This window comes from Ranitomeya imitator, chromosome 6 (genome assembly GCF_032444005.1).
Source record: "Ranitomeya imitator isolate aRanImi1 chromosome 6, aRanImi1.pri, whole genome shotgun sequence".
NCBI lineage: Eukaryota > Metazoa > Chordata > Amphibia > Anura > Dendrobatidae > Ranitomeya > Ranitomeya imitator.
The window spans coordinates 35,457,509-35,481,321 of record NC_091287.1 but is presented as its reverse complement, the minus strand read 5'-3'; the positions used below and the strand labels follow the sequence as shown (position 1 = coordinate 35,481,321).

General features: G+C 43.9%; 1 protein-coding gene across 1 annotated transcript in view; it reads left to right on the top strand.

Moving 5' to 3' along the window:
* LOC138641794 (uncharacterized) overlaps positions 1 to 23,573 on the top strand; it is a 473,126-nt gene extending 449,553 nt beyond the window's left edge. The window contains exon 12 of the mRNA XM_069729446.1: positions 23,314 to 23,573. Coding sequence (XP_069585547.1) covers positions 23,314 to 23,487 — 174 coding nt within the window. The 3' untranslated portion in view covers positions 23,488 to 23,573. The remainder of the gene's footprint in view (positions 1 to 23,313) is intronic.
* The last annotated feature ends 240 nt before the right edge of the window (positions 23,574 to 23,813 follow it).

Below are 23,813 nucleotides of genomic sequence, written 5' to 3'. Positions count from 1 at the left end.
TCGAGTCTGCCAAGCGCCTGAATCCTAGACAGGCCCGTTGGTCGTTATTTTTTGCCCGCTTCGACTTTGTGATTTCGTACTTTCCGGGCTCTAAAAATGTGAAGGCGGATGCTCTGTCTAGGAGTTTTGTGCCCGACTCTCCGGGTTTATCTGAGCCAGCGGGTATCCTCAAGGAAGGAGTCATTGTGTCTGCCATCTCCCCTGATTTGCGGCGGGTGCTGCAAAAATTTCAGGCGAATAAACCTGATCGTTGTCCAGCAGAGAAACTGTTCGTCCCTGATAGGTGGACTAATAAACTTATCTCTGAACTTCATTGTTCGGTGTTGGCTGGTCATCCTGGAATCTTTGGTACCAGAGAGTTAGTGGCTAGATCCTTCTGGTGGCCATCTCTGTCACGGGATGTACGTACTTTTGTGCAGTCCTGTGGGATTTGTGCTAGGGCTAAGCCCTGCTGTTCTCGTGCCAGTGGGTTGCTTTTGCCCTTGCCGGTCCCAAAGAGGCCTTGGACACATATTTCGATGGATTTCATTTCTGACCTTCCCGTTTCTCAAAAGATGTCAGTCATTTGGGTGGTCTGTGATCGCTTTTCTAAAATGGTCCATCTGGTGCCCTTGGCTAAATTGCCTTCCTCCTCTGATTTGGTACCTTTGTTCTTTCAGCATGTGGTTCGGTTGCATGGCATTCCTGAGAATATTGTTTCTGACAGAGGTTCCCAGTTTGTTTCAAGGTTTTGGCGAGCCTTTTGTGGTAGGATGGGCATTGACCTATCCTTTTCCTCGGCTTTCCATCCTCAGACTAATGGCCAGACCGAACGAACCAATCAGACCTTGGAAACATATCTGAGATGTTTTGTTTCTGCAGACCAGGATGATTGGGTGTCCTTTTTGCCATTGGCTGAGTTCGCCCTTAATAATCGAGCCAGCTCGGCTACCTTGGTTTCTCCATTTTTTTGCAATTCTGGGTTCCATCCTCGTTTCTCTTCAGGACAGGTTGAGTCTTCGGACTGTCCTGGTGTGGATTCTGTGGTGGATAGGTTGCAGCAGATCTGGACTCAGGTAGTGGACAATTTGATCTTGTCCCAGGAGAAAGCTCAACTTTTCGCTAATCGTAGACGCCGTGTGGGTCCCTGACTTCGTGTTGGGGATCTGGTTTGGTTATCTTCTCGTCATATTCCTATGAAGGTTTCCTCTCCTAAATTTAAACCTCGTTTTATTCGTCCGTATAGGATTTCTGAGGTTCTCAATCCTGTGTCTTTTCGTTTGACCCTCCCAGACTCGTTTTCCATACATAATGTATTCCATAGGTCGTTGTTGCGGAGATACGTGGCACCTATGGTTCCATCTGTTGAGCCTCCTGCCCCGGTTTTGGTGGAGGGGGAATTGGAGTATATTGTGGAGAAGATTTTGGATTCTCGTGTTTCTAGACGGAAACTCCAGTATCTGGTTAAATGGAAGGGTTATGCTCAGGAAGATAATTCCTGGGTTTTTGCCTCTGATGTTCATGCTTCCGATCTTGTTCGTGCCTTTCATGCGGCTCATCCTGGTCGGCCTGGGGGCTCTGGTGAGGGTTCGGTGACCCCTCCTCAAGGGGGGGGTACTGTTGTGAATTCTGTGGCTGAATTCACTCCTGTGGTCACAAGTGGTACTGCAGCTTCTGAGCTTCCTCCCTCAGGTGTTCTGGTGAGCTCGTTAACTGCTTCATTACTTAACTCCGCCTGATGCTGCTATCCTTGCTCCTTGTCAATGTTTCAGTGTTGGATCTGAGCTTCTCCTGATTGTTCCTGTGACCTGCTGCTCTGTATAGCTAAGTGCTTTTTGCTTTTTTGTTGCTTTTTTTCTGTCCAGCTTGTCTTTAGTTTTGCTGGAAGCTCTGAGACGCAAAGGGTGTACCGCCGTGCCATTAGTTCGGCACGGTGGGTTTTTTTTGCCCCCTTTGCGTGGTTTTGCTTTAGGGTTTTTTGTAGACTGCAAAGTTCGCTTTACTGTCCTCGCTCTGTCCTAGAATATCGGGCCCCACTTTGCTGAATCTATTTCATCCCTACGTTTTGTCTTTTCATCTTACTCACAGTCATTATATGTGGGGGGCTGCCTTTTCCTTTGGGGAATTTCTCTGGGGCAAGTCAGGCCTATTTTTCTATCTTCAGGCTAGCTAGTTTCTTAGGCTGTGCCGAGTTGCCTAGGTAGTTGTTAGGCGCAATCCACAGCCGCTTTTAGTTGTGTTTAGGATAGGATCAGGTGTGCAGTCTACAGAGTTTCCACGTCTCAGAGCTCGTTCTTGTATTTTTGGGTATTTGTCAGATCACTGTGTGCGCTCTGATCGCTAAGCACACTGTGTTTCTGGATTGCCTTCATAACACCTGTCATTAGCAAACATAACAGAGATGTCAGCTGTCTCCAAGTGTTCATTATTCCAGGTGATTGCCATGCTACTTAACTGAGCTGCTTCTCCCAGACCTCTGCCAGACATACATTCAGCTGGTGAGGTTTGTTTCCTCTGTGCCTTAAGTTCTGTATGTTGATTTTTTTGTCACCTGACCTTTGACCTCGTTCTGACCATCCGTCTGTTTATCCCCTTCTGCTCATGATCCTTTATCCTCCTGGTATTCTGACCTCGGAACCCTACCTGACTACACTTTTGTCTCTTCCTTCTGTTTATGACGTACCTTCCCGGCTTCTAACCTTGGACTTCTTGACTATCCTGACTCACGGCTTGGTAGTGAAAAGTGACTAGCGCCAAAGTTAACCTATGTAGAATGGATGAACTCTCGGCAGACTGTAATGGTACATCTGACAAATTTAGGAATACTTGGAGTGGATGGATCTTATTTCAAGACTTTCATGACTTTTATAGTTCTGAGGGATTGTAATATGGTGAAGGTGTTAGACTGACGCCAGTGGATTGATAACATGTTATGCATTAAGTATTATGCCCCCAACTTCTTTTCTTTCTTTCTCCCTCTTGCAGTATTTCTCTAATTTTCTTCCTTGTTTCTTTGTATAGGGGTTTTCTATTGAAGTCCTCTTTGTTAGTAATACTACCTCAACATAATTGAGACTGGTTGAATTCCTTATAAGCAAGCATGATAAGATTATATTTCACTAATAACCATTGTTCATAAACAATCAGAAGTTTACTCGATTGTCTGCTTTGGCCGTCTGTAACTTTACAAATTTTAACATGGTTCAACTGAAAAAATATTCTGTTTTATGCTTTAATAAAAATAGACTGAACATAAGTTTTGTATGAAGCCATAATACGGTTGTGCCCTACGAACGACGCGTTTCACATTTTCACACTACATACCATTTGAGCGCTCATCATGAATATCCTTTCCTTGCTTTGCTATTTTGTGAACCACGCTACATTACATAGGGAAATTTATTGGCTGCATCCAAAATCATGATCTGTGTCAACGTCCATTTCTCTGATGTTGTTCATGGTTGTTTACCGTCGTGTTGACTGGAATCGAAAATGCCCGTAGTAAAATCAATGACAAACTATATTTGCTCTCCACAAAAGATGACATTATCTAAAGATAAGTAAACCAAAGCGTAAGCACAATAAACCCGTTATCTGGGTAAAGAGATAAGATGCAACATTGTGTTTGTCCTTTAATAGCTCTTATCAGGTACCGTCCTGTTACATCGGGGACAGTCCCCAGTGATCTTCATTAGGTTAATTGAGAGTACAGTATTTGAACAGCCATTTTGTTCTTCTGAAAAGCCGGCTTTTTATTTCTGTCATTGACTGGATATCTGTGACCAGCCTGCAGTGATAAGACCGAAGCAGCTATTTATACTAAATGCTACTGGGAGTGTGTCTATGAACCTCTTACTTAATAATTATGGATTAAAAACAAGCCTAGCTTGAGCTGGCTGAAAACCCGTAATTAACATTGACACCATGGAGCAATCCACTGTAGGATTCGGCAGCAGTAGACAGATTGACAGGTGTGATTAGGGAGATGGCACTGGATGTCAATTGCAGGTTCTTTTTTTGCAAAAATAACAAAGTAAGCCATTGTCGCCACTCCGTTTTCTTTAAGACACATTAGATTGAAGTATTGGACTATGCTTTAAAAGTTTTTAGACTTCTATAAAATTGTGGACGGCTTTATGATGGTTGGGGCCATGTGACTCAGACTGGTTATTAAGGATACAATGCCTAGCATGTGCTTAGAGTCCAGTTTTGGTTTATCCAGGTTTTCAGACTTATGTCTCAGGGAAGGTGTATTTTCGAAGTCCTGGTTTCAGATGGAGAAGTTCAGTGCAGCACGGACTTGTGGTGGTACAAAAAAGCGATCAAGTTGAAACAAAGGCAAGATGGCAAATGAAGAAGCAGAAGCGGAACCTCGTGAACCAATTAAGAGTAGAAGTCATGACAACTGGTGTTGAATAGTGATGTAGAAGAGTCAACTCGATGAGAAACCAAAGAAGCAGAAGTAGAACCTCAAGAACCAATGAGGAGTAGATGTCATGGCTACTGGTGAACCCACGTTGAATAGGGATATAGAAGATTCGACTCGATGAAGAACCAAAGAAGCAGAGCTGAGTGACGATGGAGATTGTGAGGAAAGGCTGATCCAGATGTATAGTGCAGTTAACTCAATGAAACTATCACAGAGCCCAAGTCAACAATGGCACAGAGGTTACGCAGGTTTTCCTAGTGATATAGAAGAACTGGGTTTGTCACAGAGTCCAGGCAGATTTAACTAGTGATATAACACAGCCATATTTGTGAGAGACGGTGCAGCATTGTATTTATCCATTAGTAACTTTTATCTGGAGCCATCCTGTTACATCATGTAGAGTCCCTAGTGATAGTCAGTAGGTTAATTGAGAGTAAGGTACTTGAGCAGCCACTTTGTCCTTCCCAAAAGCAGTATATTTCCGTGAGAGGTGCCTAGAGGTGTAACAGTGTTAGCCCAGGATATAACGGAGTTGGATTTGTCACAGAATCCAGAAAGAACTGGCCAGTGGTGTAACAGGTTAATCTGGAGTTTCAGACAGAGCAGAAAAGCAGTCCACATTAGTGGAACCAACTACCTGAAAACTCTGGCTGCATCCTGCCACACGAGACTATCTATAAGGTTTAGGACCCCGACCTTACATGAGCGCACAGGGTTGCCATGAGGAAAGATAATGAGTCCTAGGTGCTGACCAAAGCTCTATTTTTCCAACATTTTGGTGCTATATTAATTATATTTTTTGTACTATGAGGTTTTATTTTGTAGTAATCAACTGCTTGAGTGCAATGAGTATCTGTAATATTGTACTAATTGTAGGATTGGGACCTCTTTGACCAGAATCACAGGACCTGTCTACTCTAATTTTATATTATTTAATATTATTAAAGACCCCCCTTTCCACTAATTGCTGTATTACGCAAACTTTATTGGTGCCGTGTATCAAGTGATAAAAGGAGAAACGCGACTATCGTCAGGCTGACTGTAGAAGGGGAATAAAACTCTTTCGGTCTCGCTGGTCATTGCCGCTCTTGTATGGTTTTGAAACCTTCGCTGTGGACTCTTGTGTTCCACTGGCAATAATAAATGAAGAAGCGATACGCCGTTAAGAAAGCAATTAGGCCTTTAAGTAGATGCATTTAGTGACCTTACTTGATTGCGGAGGGTTAGTAAACACATAAAGATGAAAAACAATCACGTGTATGCGAATGATTAAATCATGTTCTAATAATAACGGTATCATAATGAAAATGGAAGTCATCGCCTGCTGGGAATGAATAGAAGCAAGGCCAGAATATATTACTACAAGAGAAAGCACTCTACCTTACAGCACCTGCAGACTATAAAAGGCATCTATGCAGGGAATTTCTAATACAATAATACATAAAAGATTTAAAAAAATATGTAATTTAGGCAACTGCGACCAGGAGGAGCTATTTCATTAAATTTTAGGTGATGTGCGGTTGGTTATGTGAAAATCTATTATCTATTAACAAGGCTGCTGTTTTTCAAAAACAACACACGACTACCAGTTTTGTTTGGTCTTGCAGCTCAGCACTGTTAATTTAAAGAGAGATACCAGACACAACCTGTAAGCAGGTGTGGTGCCATTTTTGGAAGAAAGCAACCTTGTTTTTCTAATCTTTGTCAACCCCTTTTAAATGAAATCTGACAGCAGCATTATGTAGGGACAAAGACCGGGATTCTAGCGGTGTATCACTCAGCTTATTAGGTGCATCAGTTGTGATACAATCACGGTTTCCTCTACTGCAGGTCTAGCAGAGTTCGGAATGCTGAGCGCTGTATAACCCCGCCCACACCAATGATTGGTTGCTCTTTGTCAATATACACTGTACACAGAAAGCTGCCAATCAGTGCTGGGGGCGGGGTAGAACCAGGAGGCACGAGATACCTTCTCCTGTAGTGATAATCTCTTGCTGATAAAACACTGATTTCATTGAAACAGTAAAATACAGCCTAGCAAGTGATACATTGCTGGAATCAGGGCCTCTGTCCCTACATCATGCTCTTCTCAGATTACACAGCAAAAAAACAGCTTTAAACTGACTTGTACTGGAGTACTTGTGTTGACCAAATAGATTTGCAGGACCCTGGTCCGTCATCCATACAGGGGACTCTGTGGCAGCTGGACCAGAGTAGTGCAAGCTTTCTTGGCTGGCACACTTATGCCCGCATCCTTAGGTGCCTTCAGTGTTATGACGTCATGTAAGACCTAGTCACTAATCCAAATGAAACGAAAAGAGGTGGCACTCACCGGAATAAAGTTCAAACTTTATTGGTCCAAATAATGTTTAAAACATCTCAGGCAGGTGGGGGACTAGAGACTGCAAAGACTACCCGTAGAAGCGCGAAACGGCCGTCGTCTTTGCAGTCTCTAGCCCCCCACCTGCCTGAGATGTTTTAAACATTTTTTGGACCAATAAAGTTTGGACTTTATTCCGGTGAGTGCCACCTCTTTTCGTTTCATTTCGATTATGCACTTTGCTCTGGTGTGCACCTGAAAGAAGAAAGGTTTTATGCCTGCGGCATTTTTGATCGGCTGATGGTATTGGCTCTATGAATCACCAGTGGTGCTTGGCTTTTTCTAGTCACTAAGCTTCTTGTGATGTCCTAATGTACGTCACGTGGCAACATCATGGTGTCTTGGGGGCCCAGTAACCACAAGAGGCATCTAGGATGCCGACATTCGATTTCTGACAGAGGAAGTTAGCACTCTCCAGGATCAACTACCATGGAGTATTGATGTGGACGCTGAACCAGGGTTCTTCGACTCTTGAGTAAATAAATACCAATAGCATACAGAATGCATTGGGCGATGCCTGTAATACTTGTGCTTTGGTTTGTTTGTTTGCCCTAGCTTTTTTTATATAGGCATTGAATTGAGATGTTTTACTGCTCAGTGCATAGTGATCAGCAGCTATAACCGCACCTTCGGCACTGACTGACAGCCGGCTCAGCATTAGAGCTGGCTGTCAGTCAGTGCCAGGGATGCAACTACAGCTGCCGCTCACTATGCACTGAGCAGTAACTGAAGCCGCGTCCAGGAGGAATAAAGGTCATTTCCCCCCAACAGCAGGGGTCATAGTGCGGGTGCCGGGCAGTTTCAGAACACTATTAACCAACAGATTAACCCCATATCTGCATATTAATAGTGTTTTTTTTATGATTGTACAACAGATTCCTTTTAAGAAATGCTTAGGAGAGATGTAGCTTGTTGCAGCTCCCCACCTTCAAGGCTGCTATGATGGCAGGCAGTGTAAGCTGAACGTTCGATAAATTGCATGTCTTGTCTTTTGATAAATAAAAGAGAAAGTAGAAACTGACTTTCCAAATTTAAGGTGCCTGCCTGTGAGGCCATTACCGCACTCAATAGAAAGTAATAATGAGCAGCGAGTCTATGAAGCAGCTTTACTCTTCATAAGATGGGCCGAGGATGGCATTACTCACTCCGTCTAATGACAACGTGACCTCGGCACTGGAAGGAGTAATTGGCAGCAAGTACCGGTTTGTTCAGTTCTAAGCTTTGTCATTCTCTTATTGGAAATGTTAAGCTATGAACAAGGCTTTATTTTTTCACATTTTATCCCAATTAATTAAACCAAAGAAAAAATAGAAGAATGGTACTATTAGAAATAAAAATTCTTCTGTTTAGGGTTGGTTTCCAGGGTTCTGTGTCCGTGACACTGACGAGCAAAGGGGTAACAATGTTTAGAACTTTTGACTTTCAGGCTTCATATCTCACCTTCCACTACTGCTCCGAACGTGAGACCACCATCATTTTATAGATAATCATCTTGGCTATCTCATACATAAATTTGACTTGCAACTACCGTATATACTCAAGAATAAGCCGACCCGTGTATAAGCCGACCCCCTAATTTTGCAACAAAAAACTGGGAAAACTAACTGACTCGAGTATAAGCCTAGGGTGGAAAATGCAGCAGCTACCGGTAAATGTCAAAAATAAAAATAGATACCAATAAAAGTAAAATGAATTGAGACATCAGTAGGTTGTGTTTTTGAATATCCATATTGAATCAGGAGCCCCATATAATGCTCCATACAGTTCATTATGGCCCCATAAGATGCCCCATATAATGCTCCATTCAGTCCTATATGACCCCAGAGATGCCCCATATAATGCTCCATGCAGTTCTTTATGGCCCCATAAATGCCCCATATATTGCTCCATGCAGTTCTTTATGGCCCCATAAGATGCCCCATATAATGCTCCATTCAGTCCTATATAGCCCCAGAGATGCCCCATATAATGCTCCATGCAGTTCTTTATGGCCCCATAAATGCCCCATATAATGCGCCATGCAGTTCTTTATGGCCCCATAAATGCCCCATATAATGCTCCATGCAGTTCTTTATGGCCCCATAAGATGCTCCATTCAGTCCTATATAGCCCCAGAGATGCCCCATATAATGCTCCATGCAGTTCTTTATGGCCCCATAAATGCCCCATATAATGCTCCATGCAGTTCTTTATGGCCCCATAAATGCCCCATATAATGCTCCATGCAGTTCTTTATGGCCCCATAGATGCTCCATATAATGCTCCATGCAGTTCTTTATGGCCCCATAGATGCTCCATATAATGCTCCATGCAGTTCTTTATGGCCCCATAGATGCCCCATATAATGCTCCATGCAGTTCTTTATGGCCCCATAGATGCTCCACATAATGCTCCATATAGCATTGTGCCACTAATGCTGCTGCTGCACTAAAAAAAAATGACATACCTATTGTCGCAGCCCGCTGACCCTCAGTGTCCCTTCTATCCACACTGACCTGAACAGTCACTGCAAAAGCCGCAGAAAACGGGGCGGCGGTGGAACGAGGGAAGGTGAATATGACATGCTCACCTGCTCCCGGCATTCCTGACACAGTCCCTGCATGTCCCATGGTCTTCAGGAGTGGCAGCTTCTTCCTGTAATAAGCGGTCACGTGGCGCAGCTCATTACAGTAATGAATATGCGGCTCCACCCCTATGGGAGTGGAGTCCATATTCATAACTTTAATGAGCGGTACCAGTGACCGCTGAACAGGGGAAGAAGCTGCCGCTGGGACATGCAGGGACCGCGTCGGGAGCAGGTGAGTATTTGACAGGTGTCGCTCCCCCTCACCCGCCGACCCCCCCGCCTTCCATGACTCGAGTATAAGCCGAGAGGGGCACTTTCAGCCCATTTTTTGGGGCTGAAAATATCGGCTTATACTCGAGTATATATGGTATTTAGCATATGATTAGTTATGTGGATTATTGTCATGTCACTGCATTGTTACTGTTTTGCTCCTGAAAAATCTACGTTTTAATTTTTATTATTTTGTTAGTATTTTGTAAATCCACCTTTGGCTTTCACCACTGCCTGAATCCTTCTGGGCTGCTCTCTATCAGATTCAAGCATGTCTTGACCGAAATCTCATCCTAGGACTCTTCTACATGTTCCCAAATTTGGTGCATACTGGTCGACTCACTTGGCTACAGGTTTTTCTTCAACTCTACCCACAAATGGGTTAAGGTCTGGGGACTGTGGGGGCAATCCAGCACCTCTACTTCATAGTCATTGAACCATTTCTTCTCCAATCTCGACGTATGCTTCGTGTTATTGTCCTGCTGGAACACTATGTTCTCCTTTTCATACCCATAGTACTCGAGTGTATGAAGTAATTTGTTTTGTAGGATACTCACATATTGCTCAGCTTTGAGACCACCATCGATCCTGGTCAAGTATCGAATCCCACTTTTGAAGCAGTAGTGGATGGTGAGCTATGGAGTCTGAAAGTCAAAAGTTCAAAACATGATTACCCTTCTGCTCGTCAGTGTATATTGTCGGATTGAAATAATATTGTACTTTTGTTCATTTTCATAAACGTGTAGCCACTGGAAACTTGCAGCATGGTGGCTCAGTAGTTAGCATTGTAGCCTTGCAGCTTGGGAGTCCTGGGTTCAAATCCTACCAAGGGCAACATCTGCAAGGACTTTGTATGTTCTCCCAGCATTTGCGTGGTTTTCTTCTGGGTTCTCTGGTTTTCTCGCATACTCCAAAGACATACTGATATTGAATCTAGATTGGGGACAGTGATGATAATGTCTGTAAAGCGTTGTGGAAGTAATGGTACTATATAAGTGAGTAAAATAAATAAATATGTCAGCGATAATTGAATTGGTTCAATGTGAATCAAATTGGACTAAAATGTTATAAAATTTGCAGGTCTCTGCGAATTTGAACATTTTGATTTGCATAAATCACCCAACAAATGCTTGCTGCCATTTTACACATAATACCTAGGCATTGGCAGTGCCTCTTCTTCCATGATTTGATTTCAAGCGACTGATCAACCAGCTCCTCCCTTTCTTTTACATGCCAGTCTTATACCTTTTTACACATTACAGAAAATTGCATAAGTCCTGAAAGACTGACATGATCTCAGGCATTACCACCAAAGCTTCTATGGTCATGGTTTAAATTCTTACAAATAATTGTGATATTTGATTTTTGGGTTAATATCCAAGTTCTCACAAATAATAATTCTGATTTCTCAGTTATGCTTCAAGTTCTTCAAAAGAATTGAAGTCTTTCACTCATAGTCCATGTTTTCATGAATAGCTGCGTCCTCTGATTGGTTGTTTACGGTCCAAGTTCTGTAGAAAAATCACAGCCAAAGTCCTAACTAGTAACAGGAATCTCCTATCACCAGAGCGCAATCTAGGTCCTTACAAATAGCTGAAATCTCATCATTGGGTGGTGATAGAAGTTCTTCTGATAAAGTTGCAATGTTTGCATCATGGCCCAAGGTTTTATGAATCTTTTGGTTATGATTACAGATGAGCTGATTGATTCCGGTCCAGCATCCAGGTCGGTGGTACCTGGCGACTAGACTTGAGTCCCACAAATTTCTTAAATTTCCAGGTTGTCAATTGCACGGAATTTGATTTGAGCTGGTGCAACGTCATCTGTGCGAGGTAACACACAGATTGCGTCATGCCAGCCCTGGCTAATCAAAAGCCGCACTAGAATCGTCATAGGTAAGAGATTCGCGTGCCTCCCTTCTAGTTGCCAGGTACCAATTACCTGGATGCTGGACCAGAGTCCCTAAAAATCAATTTGCTCATCTCTAGTCATGGTCCAAGTTCTTAATTTAGATATGGCCCAACTACTTTCATGGTCCTGCTTCTAAAACAATCCTTCAATATTTATGTCATGTTCTAACTTCTAACAAACAGCTGAAATCTCTGATCTTTTTCATACTTGGAGTTTCTTTAAAATTTTTAATCTTTGGGTCATAGTCCATAGCTGCAATATTTGATTTTTGTCAAAGTTCTCAAGAAAAACTGCAATTTTTGAATCATGGTCTAAGTTCTAAAGACTAATCAGAATTTCTTTTCTCTTGGTCATTATCCAAGTTCTTACGAGTAGCTGCAATTTTTGATCTCTGGTCATGTCTGGGCCCAAGCTTTCACAAATAGCTGCAATCTTTAACCTTTCATGATGGTCCAAGTTATTCTGATAGGCTGCAATATTTGTGTAAATCGCCAATGTCTCATGAAAAGCTGTAATCCTGGGTCTTGAAATACTCTGATTTTTGGGGTCCAACTTTTTAGAAGTAGCTGAAATCTTTTGGTCAAGGTCCTAGTTCTTATGAATTATGAATCAATCACTGATCTTTGTCATGAGCAAAGTTTTTATTAATATTTGTAATCTGAGTCATAGACCAACTTCTCACAAATTAATTTCTAGTTTGTGATCCAAGGTCTCAAACTGTGGTGCATAAATTTTAGTTTTCCTAAGTTCTCACAAGTTACCACCATTTTGTATATTTGGGTCATTGTCTAAGTTCTCATGAATAGATACAATGATTGATTTATAGGTCACAGTACATCTTCTTAAAAGACCTGTGGATCACATGTCCTATTTAGAAGAAACTGAGATCTTTGGGTCACAGTCCTACTTCTTACAAGAAGCCATTCTCTTTGTTTCACAGTCCTACTTCGTACAAGAAGCTGAGATCTTTGGGTCACAGTGTTCTACTTAGAAGAAGCTGAGAACTTTGGGTCATTGTCCCATTTCATACAAGAAGCTGAGATCTTTGGGATACAGTCCTACTTCTTACATGAAGCTGTGCTCTTTGGGGAATATTCTTACTTCTTATTAGAAGCATCTTTGAGTCATAGTCTTACTTTGCACAAGAAACTGAGAACTTTGGGACACAGTCCTAATTTTTACCAGTTTGCTGAAATCTTTTGGTCACAGTCCTACTTCTTACTAGAAGTTCAGATGTTTGGGTAATAGTCCTGCTTCGTACAAGAAGCTGAGATCTTTGGGTCACAGGCCTACTTCTTACTTTAAGCAGAGATCTTTGAGTCACAGGCCTACTTCTTAAAAGAAACTGAAATCTGTGTGTCACGGTCCTATTTTTTAGGCTGGTTTCAGACTTGCGTTCGGCAGGGCTGAGGATGAAAGCCTTCTTCCTCCGTTAAGCCCCGCCCACTGCCGCACCTCTTCCTTCAGCTCCGCCTACGTCTTCATTTGTCCTGCGTACCCTATCTTTAACATTGGGTATGCAGGCCATGCGGATGTTTTGACGCTGAGTTGACCTGCGTTGAATGCAACATGTTGCATTTTGTTGCGGTCGGCGCAGCGTCAAAATGTCACATGCGGAGGCATCTGCATACATCTGCATGGCTTGCATACCCAATGTTAAAGATAGGGTACGCAGGACACATGCAGACGTAGGCGGAGCTGAAGGAAGAGGTGCGGCCATTGTATTGGTTCTTCTAAATCAAATTTGGTTGACCGTTTTCTATGAAGAACATGGTACGTGCAATAAGTCAAAATACATGGCGCGCGCCCATCTGCACAGCGCCATTGGATCCCAGGAAGCGGAGAGACGGGACGCTGAGGAGCAGCGACAAGAATGGTGAGTATGTTCAACTACAAGGGGCCCTTGGATCGTTAGGTTAAAAAAATAAACATACTCCCCTGTGACATACGTGGCTCGGTAATATACTACGTCGCTGAGCAATATACTACGTGGCTCTGTGCTGTATACTACGTGGCTGGACAATATACTACCTCGCTCTTCAATATACTACGTGGCTCTGTGCTGTATACTACATGGCTGGACAATATACTACGTGGCTCTGTGCTGTATACTACGTGGCTGGACAATATACTACGTGGCTCTGTGCTGTATACTACGTGGCTGGACAATATACTACCTCGCTCTTCAATATACTACGTGGCTCTGTGCTGTATACTACATGGCTGGACAATATACTACGTGGCTCTGTGCTGTATACTACGTGGCTGGACAATATACTACGTGGCTCTGTGCTGTATACTACGTGGCTGGACAATATACTACGTAAATGGCCAATATACTACGTCGCTGGGCAATATACTACGTGGACATGCATATTCTAGAATACCCGATGCGTTAGAATCGGGCCACCATCTAGTTTGCATATATTTGTCTACTGAGCAAAATGGATATGTGGTTAATTTTATGCAGTTTTGGTTTATATACGATAGAAGACAACTACTCTAAAGTTTTGGTCCCTTCTGCTGTTATTATTTCTGTATCATATGAATCTATCATGGTTTGAAGGTCGTTTCTTGAACCTGGATGAGTCCAACCAGAAGAAAGCATGCCATAGATGTGCCAAATCATCTTTAATTAAGGCTGGTGTCTGGCAGATGGTGTTGCAGTTCTTGGATTCCTCTTAGTAGCTTAATATACCGGAAATACTATGTTACCTTAGGCTTTCTTAATTGAATTATTCTGCTGCCCGAGTTATTAAAGGGTTTAGCTAAGTGATTTTTCTAAACCTGAGCAATTAAAATTTTCTAACTAAACGTGATGATAATCATTATAGTGTATAATTATCCTCATTATATTTATGTGGCGTACATAATGCTGATCGAAAAAAAATTGCCTTGTCTCTTCCATCAACAGAACGAAGACTTTGCACCATTGCAAATAATATGGACATACATGATACCAAACTAAAAATGGCCATACTTAAGTTGAGCGTACACTGCCATCCTATACCCTGGAAAAGATCCAAGCGCATTCGTTAGCGTTTCCAAATACTGTATGTGCAATTAGCATTACTGATCCAGGATCAGTGTAAAAACACTAGCTCCCATCTATCATCTTTTATGTGTCTGGCTGTATAACTATTTATCTTAGAGATGGTTTAATGCTCCTGCTTCACAGACAGTGACTCTCCTGCTACACAAACAGTGACTCTCCTGCTTCACAGACAGTGACTCTCCTGCCTCACAAACACAGTAGCTCCCCTGCCTCAGAGACGCAGTGACTCTCCTGCCTCACAGATGCAGTGACTCTCCTGCCTCACAGACACAGTGACTCTCCTGCCTCACAGACGCAATGACTCTCCTGCCTCACAGATGCAGTGACTCTCCTGCCTCACAGATGCAGTGACTCTCCTGCCTCACAGATGCAGTGACTCTCCTGCCTCACAGACACAGTGACTCTCCTGCCTCACAGACGCAATGACTCTCCTGCCTCACAGATGCAGTGACTCTCCTGCCTCACAGATGCAGTGACTCTCCCGCCTCACAGATGCAGTGACTCTCCCGCCTCATAGATGCAGTGACTCTCCTGCCTCACAGACACAGTGACTCTCCTGCCTCACAGACGCAATGACTCTCCTGCCTCACAGATGCAGTGACTCTCCTGCCTCACAGATGCAGTGACTCTCCCGCCTCACAGAGGCAGTGACTCTCCCGCCTCACAGATGCAGTGGCTCTCCTGCCTCACAGATGCAGTGACTCTACTGCCTCACAGACAGTGACTCTCCTGCCTCACAGACAGTGACTCTCCTGTCTCACAGACGCAGTGACTCTCCTGCCTCACAGACGCAATGACTCTCCTGAATCACAGATGCAGTGACTCTCCTGCCTCACAGATGCAGTGACTCTCTTGCCTCACAGAGGCAGTGACTCTCCTGCCTCACAGACGCAGTGACTCTCCTGCCTCACAGATGCAGTGACTCTCCTGCCTTACAGACAGTGACTCTCCCGCCTCACAGATGCAGTGACTCTCCCGCCTCACAGATGCAGTGACTCTACTGCCTCACAGACAGTGACTCTCCTGCCTCACAGACAGTGACTCTCCTGTCTCACAGACGCAGTGACTCTCCTGCCTCACAGACGCAATGACTCTCCTGAATCACAGATGCAGTGACTCTCCTGCCTCACAGATGCAGTGACTCTCCTGCCTCACAGAGGCAGTGACTCTCCTGCCTCACAGATGCAGTGACTCTCCTGCCTCACAGACACAGTGACTCTCCTGCCTCACAGACGCAATGACTCTCCTGCCTCACAGATGCAGTGACTCTCCTGCCTCACAGATGCAGTGACTCTCCCGCCTCACAGATGCAGTGACTCTCCCGCCTCATAGATGCAGTGACTCTCCTGCCTCACAGACACAGTGACTCTCCTGCCTCACAGACGCAATGACTCTCCTGCCTCACAGATGCAGTGACTCTCCTGCCTCACAGATGCAGTGACTCTCCTGCCTCACAGATGCAGTGACTCTCCCGCCTCACAGAGGCAGTGACTCTCCCGCCTCACAGATGCAGTGACTCTCCTGCCTCACAGATGCAGTGACTCTACTGCCTCACAGACAGTGACTCCTGCCTCACAGACTTTGACTCTCCTGTCTCACAGACGCAGTGACTCTCCTGCCTCACAGACGCAATGACTCTCCTGAATCACAGATGCAGTGACTCTCCTGCCTCACAGATGCAGTGACTCTCCTGCCTCACAGAGGCAGTGACTCTCCTGCCTCACAGATGCAGTGACTCTCCTGCCTCACAGATGCAGTGACTCTCCTGCCTTACAGACAGTGACTCTCCCGCCTCACAGATGCAGTGACTCTCCCGCCTCACAGATGCAGTGACTCTCCTGCCTCACAGATGCAGTGACTCTACTGCCTCACAGACAGTGACTCTCCTGCCTCACAGACAGTGACTCTCCTGTCTCACAGACGCAGTGACTCTCCTGCCTCACAGACGCAATGACTCTCCTGAATCACAGATGCAGTGACTCTCCTGCCTCACAGATGCAGTGACTCTCCTGCCTCACAGAGGCAGTGACTCTCCTGCCTCACAGATGCAGTGACTCTCCTGCCTCACAGATGCAGTGACTCTCCTGCCTCACAGACAGTGACTCTCCTGCCTCACAGACAGTGACTCTCCTGCCTCACAGACAGTGACTCTCCTGCCTCACAGACGCAGTGACTCTCCTGCCTCACAGACAGTGACTCTCTTGCCTCACAGACGCAGTGACTCTCCTGCCTCACAGATGCAGTAACTCTCTTACCTCACAGATGCAGTGACTCTCTTGCTTCATAGACTCAGTGACTCTCCTGCCTCACAGACAATGACTCTCCTGCCTCACAGATGCAGTGACTCTCTTGCCTCACAGATGCAGTGACTCTTTTGCCTCAGACACAGTGACTCTCCTGCCTCACAGACGCAGTAGCACTCCTGCCTCACAGATACAGAGACTTTCCTGGCTCCCAGACACAGTGACTCTCCTGCCTCACAGATGCAGTGACTCTCTTGCCTCACAGATGCAGTGACTCTTTTGCCTCAGACACAGTGACTCTCCTGCCTCACAGACGCAGTAGCACTCCTGCCTCACAGATGCAGAGACTTTCCTGGCCCCCAGACACAGTGACCCTCCTGCCATTCAGGCACAGTGACTTTCCTGCCATACAGACGCAGTGATTCTCCTGACTCTCAGATGCAGTTAAGGTACCTTCACACATAACGATATCGTTAACGATATCGTTGCTTTTTGTGACGTAGCAACGATATCGTTAAGGAAATCGTTCTGTGTGACAGTGACCAACGATCAGGCCCCTGCTGGGAGATCGTTGGTCGCTGAACAAAGTCCAGAACTTTATTTCGTCGCTGGATCTCCCGTGGACATCGCTGGATCGGCGTGTGTGACACCGATCCAGCGATGTCTTCACTGGTAACCAGGGTAAACATCGGGTAACTAAGCGCAGGGCCGCGCTTAGTAACCCGATGTTTACCCTGGTTACCAGCGTAAAAGTAAAAAAAAACAAACACTACATACTTACCTACCGCTGTCTGTCCCCGGCGCTCAGCTTCTCTGCACTCCTCCTGTACTGGCTGTGAGCGTCGGTCAGCGGGAAAGCAGAGCGGTGACGTCACCACTCTGCTTTCCGGCCGCTGTGCTCACAGCCAGTACAGGAGGAGTGCAGAGAAGCACAGCGCCGGGGACAGACAGCGGTAGGTAAGTATGTAGTGTTTGTTTTTTTTTACTTTTACGCTGGTAACCAGGGTAAACATCAGGTTAATAAGCGCGGCCCTGCGCTTAGTAACCCGATGTTTACCCTGGTTACCGGGGACCTCAGGATCGTTGGTCGCTGGAGAGCGGTCTGTGTGACAGCTCTCCAGCGACCACACAGCGACGCTGCAGCGATCCGGATCGTTGTCGGTATCGCTGCAGCGTCGCTTAATGTGAAGGGGCCTTTACTCTCCTTTTTCACAAACATAGTGACTCTTTCAACTATCAGTTAAATCTGTATTGTTCTCTTTTCCTCACACACTAATCAACTTCACTGTTGTGCTGTCATACAGTATCTGTACAATTTCATCGGTGTTTGTTGTTTTCTGTCCCTATCTCTATAGTTATGCTCTGAGGTGTGACATCCTCTCACTATACATATTTAATACATAATAGCTGCTGCATTCTCTGCCTCTGTTTTTATACATGCCATAATAATCCTATCCACGATTTGTGCTGCTATGGGGAAGCTCACTTGGCCAAGCCTGAGGTTGTGAGATCCTTTCCTGGCTGATGCAATCTTCTGCAATGTGTAAAATGATGGTGACCATTTTAGGTGAAAAGGAAGGAACCAGCTAATTAAAATCACCTTAGGCTGATGGGAGTAGGAGTGTGCTACAAACAGAAAAACTGACCAGTACATTTAAGCTAGTGTGTACAGGTGCCAGCTAAGGCTAGGTTCACACTTGCGTTGTGCAGTCCGTTCAACAAATCCATTAAACGGACTGCACTAATGCAAGTGCCGAGTTTGGCACTGCGCTAGCGCAGATGGAGCATCTGCTAGCTCCATCTGCGCTAGCAGTGATGGACCCGGAAACGCTGCAGCCCGCGTCTCGGGTCCGTCACTCAATGACGACACATCGCTAGCGCACGCCCATTGTTGGCGTATGCGCTAGCAATGCGTTCACCATTGCAAGTAATGGCGGCGTTAACGGACTGTGCTACACCGCGTTATGCCGCGGTGTAACGTAGTCCATTAAACGGGTTCACAAAATGCAGTGTGAAACCAGCCTAAGGCAATAAGGCTGGTTTCACATTTGCTGGTTGTTTTTTTTTGCGTTTTTGCGCAAAAAAATGCATGCGTTTTTTCCCCTATACTTAACATTAAAAACGCATGAGTTTATTTGCATGCGTTTTGACGCGTTTTTGCAACGCATGCATTTTTTCTCTGCATGCGTTGTGTTGCAAAAATGCAACATGTAGTAATTTTAGCGGCATTTTTTTGCCGCAAAAAAAGCATGCGTTTTTTTGCAGCAAAAAAAGCCTATTGATGTCTATGTAAACGCATGCGTTTTTAAACACATGCGTTTGCATGCGTTTTTATAGAAAAACACAAGAATACACACTGATAAGCCACCCCCAAACCCTAACCCTAACCCTAGGGATCCTAACCCTAAGGCTTAGGGTTAGGATCCCTAGGGTTAGGGTTAGAGTTTGTGTTTTAGGGTTAGGGTTAGAGTTTGGGTTAGAGTTTGTGTGTTAGGGTTAGGGTTAGAGTTTGTGTTAGAGTTTACGTTAGAGTTATGGTTAGGGTTAGAGTTTATGTTTTAGGGTTAGGGTTTGTGTTAGAGTTTGTGCTAGAGTTTGTGTTAGGGTTAGGGTTGGGTTAGAGTTTGGGTTAGGGTTAGAGTTAGGGTTAGGGTTTGTGTTTTAGGGTTAGGGTTAGAGTTTGTGTTTTAGGGTTAGGGTTAGAGTTTGTGTTAGAGTTTGTGTTAGGGTTAGAGTTTGGGTTAGGGTTAGTGTTTGGGTTAGGGTTAGAGTTTGTGTTTTAGGCTTAGGGTTAGGGTTTGTGTTAGAGTTTTTGTTAGGGTTAGGGTTAGAGTTTGGGTTAGGGTTAGAGTTTGTTTTAGGGTTAGGGTTAGAGTTTGGGTTAGGTTTAGAGTTTGTGTTTTAGGGTTAGGGTTAGAGTTTGTGTTTTAGGGTTAGAGTTTGTGTTTTAGGGTTAGGGTTAGGATCCCTAGGGTTACTAGGGATCATAACCCTAGGTATTTCTGTTTATAGTGGGTTTTCTAGTTGTTTTTGATGATTGGCAGCTGTCACACACTTCTCATCATGCGTTTCAAAAACGCAAACGCAGGAAAAACCGCTTGTAAACGCGTCAAAACGCCGCGTTTGCGTTAAAACATGCAAAAACGCATGCGCCTAAAAAACGCAGCGTTTAAACGCGTTTTTGCACCAAATGTGCCAGCTAATTAAAATCACCTTAGGCTGATGGGAGTAGAACCCAACAACTTTATGCCTTAACGATGGCTGTTGGTCTCACATATATTAGCCAATCTATGCGCTGAGTACCTTCTTTTTAAGCTATTTTTCTATAGCAATTTTGCAGTTCCATTTTTCCAATATTCCTTGTGTATATAATGTAGTGTTTACCTATTTTATATGGCAGTTACAATTTTCTCAATTTATTATTCTTAGTATTTCTGAGTTCAGCTATATTTTTTCTTAGAATTATTGCCTTAGCTGGAATCTGTACACACTAGCTTAGATGTGCTGGTCAGTTTTTCTCTTTGTACCATTTTTGATGACTTTTTGCAAAGAGAATCGCACATTGTGCGAATTTGCTAGATTCAGCAAATTCCTAAAAATTTTAGATAGATTCTTAGCTCTTTTCTAGTCTATATTTATCTACAGTACAGACCAAAAGTTTGGACACACCTCATTTAAAGATTTTTCTGTATTTTCATGACTATGAAAATTGTACATTCACACTGAAGGCATCAAAACTATGAATTAACACATGTGGAATTATATACTTAACAAAAAGTGTGAAACTGAAATTATGTCTTATAGTCTAGGTTCTTCAAAGTAGCCACCTTTTGCTTTGATGACTGCTTTGCACACTCTTGGCATTCTCTTGATGAGCTTCAAGAGGTAGTCACCGGGAATGGTTTTCACTTCACAGGTGTGCCCCGTCAGGTTTAACAAGTGGGATTTCTTGCCTTATAAATGGGGTTGGGACCATCAGTTGTGTTGTGCAGAAGTCTGGTTGATACACAGCTGATAGTCTTACTGAATAGACTGTTAGAATTTGTATTATGGCAAAAAAAAAACAGCTAAGTAAAGAAAAACGAGTGGCCATCATTACTTTAAGAAATGAAGGTCAGTCAGTCCGAAAAATTGGGAAAACCTTGAAAGTGTCCCCAAGTGCAGTGGCAAAAACCATCAAGCGCTACAAATAAACTGGTTCACATGATGACCGCCCCAGGAAAGGAAGACCAAGAGTCACTTCTGCTTCTGAGGATAAGTTTATCCGAGTCACCAGCTTCAGAAATCGCAGGTTAACAGCAGCTCAGATTAGAGACCAGGTCAATGCCACACAGAGTTCTAGCAGCAGACACATCTCTACAACAACTGTTAAGAGGAGACTTTGTGCAGCAGGCCTTCATGATAAAATAGCTGCTAGGAAACCACTGCTAAGGACAGGCAACAAGCAGAAGAGACTTGTTTGGGCTAAAGAACACAGGGAATGGACATTAGACCAATGGAAATCTGTGCTTTGGTCTGATGAGTCCAAATTTGAGATCTTTGGTTCCGACCACCGTGTCTTTGTGCGACGCAGAAAAGGTGAACGGATGGACTCTGCATGCCTGGTTCCCACCATGAAGCGTGGAGGAAGAGGTGTGATGGTGTTGGGGGGCTTTGCTGGTGACACTGTTAGGGATTTATTCAAAATTGAAGGCATACTGAACCAGCATGGCTACCACAGCATCTTGCAGCGGCATGCTATTCCATCCGGTTTGCGTTTAGTTGGACCATCATTTATTTTTCAACAGGACAATAACCCCAAACACACCTCCAGGCTGTGTAAGGGCTATTTGACCAAGAAGGAGAGTGATCGGGTTCTACGCCACATGACCTGGCCTCCACAGTCACTAGACCTGAACCCAATCGAGATGGTTTGGGGTGAGCTGGACCGCAGAGTGAAGGGAAAAGGGCCAACAAGTGCTAAGCATCTCTGGAAACTCCTTCAAGATTGTTGGAAGACCATTCTCGGTGACTACCTGTTGAAGCTCATCAAGAGAATGCCAAGAGTATGCAAAGCAGTCATCAAAGCAAAAGGTGGCAACTTTGAAGAATCTAGAATAAAAAACATATTTTCAGTTTTTTCACACTTTTTTATTAAGTATATAATTCCACATGTGTTAATTCATAGTTTTGATGCCTTCAGTGTGAATGTACAATTTTCATAGTCATGAAAATACAGAAAAATCTTTAAATGAGAAGGTGTGTCCAAACTTTTGGTCTGTACTGTATACAGCATCTATCAGTTTTGTCTATTGCTCTAACTATATTTATATATCTCTCTGTCTGTTTATCTCTGTCTATCTATTCTTCGATGTGTATGTCTGCCTGTAAGGCACTTTGGACCTGGCCAGCACAAATCAGTGTCCAGTCTGGTCCTTTTTGACTGCTATTCTCCAGTTTGGCAATTGGCATCCTGGGCACCTGTGGCACTTACCTAGGTTCCGTGACATACATCACGATGTTGAGGGTCCTAGTAAGCACCAGAGGCACCCAGGATCTATTTAATATCTATCTATCTATCTATTTATCTATCTATCTATCTGTCTATCTTCATAGATAACTTCTCTTAACACACAGTGTTATAACCTTAGCCGAAATGACCTTGCTCTTGCAGTGAGTTGGGGTGGGATGAAGATGAGTCCGGTGCTGTAGCTCTCTCACTTCTATCTTTATGTAAAAAAGATGCTCCTGGCTGTCCTGATTGCTTCTTTTATTACAGCATTCACTTTCCAGGAATAACTGGTTATACAGCTTTTCTGATTTCAGTGAGACAGGAGATTCTCTAACACACACCTTCTGAGCTAACCACTCCCTGTCTGTTATAACAATATTAACCCCTATAGTTGCTGGATGATTCTAACTCAACAGCTCAACAGTGCCGCTTCTATCTGTCACATCCCATTTGATCACTGTTGTTAGCTTTGATTCTAAAACCGCTAAACACTGAGTTATCACAGTAAACCATAGAAGCAGCAATATAATAATGCTGATAAATGACAACTTCATCTCTTCTTCATGATTATATTTTATATTCTCTGATCTTTCTTCTTCTGAATACATATCAATATAATATAGGCCAAGGCGGTGTGTATACTTCATGACTGCCTGTGCCGTCATTGAACAATTCAGTGCGGCTTTGAACTTTTAAAGTGCGGCATCCTAAGTACTGTGTTTTGCAATAAATGTTCGCGCGACTATTAGCGCAGCTGGCGAGGTATTTTCATCCTACTGATAGAAGTAAATTACTGCTCAACAAATATTTTCTTGCTCCTGTCTCCCTTTCCCCCTTTAATTTGGATGAAATAGTCGCAGAGTGCTTTTTCTGTTCCAATTTGCAAATGCTTTTAAGTCGACCATATTTTCCATCCATTAAAAGCTTTGTGAAGTTATCAGTGCCACATGCCGCTGTGCACTAACCGGGTCTCTGTTTTCTGCCCACAGCTTTACAGCAAGCTGAAGTGTGATGATTCTGCGCTCCTGGAGCACGTCGGGCAGATACTGGGCGACCTGGGGGGAGAGGAGGCGCATGGAGACTCGGATGCTGAAGATGCTCCTCTGGAGAATATCGGAGATGATTTTGTGCAAAGCAGTGATGATGAAGCCATGGAGGCCTGATATCGATATCTTTTATACATCTGGAAAACCTTCTTATAAAAAAAAAAAATTGACCATAAACTCAATAAACAAAAGTGTCTTTTTTATGTTTTCTCTAAAATGAGTGAAGCATAATATTAATAGTTACCATCACAGATGAGCAAATCAAATTTTGTTATGAATTTCTCTAGAATTGTAGATTCTAGCTAATTTGAAATTTTGGGGATTGGAAGTGCACAAATGCAGCAAAATGGTCCGGGAGTGGTTAAAATAAAAAACATATACTCACATATCCTAGGCTCTCACCTGACAACCTGTGCCATGGCCGTAGTTCTTTGGTTCTTGCG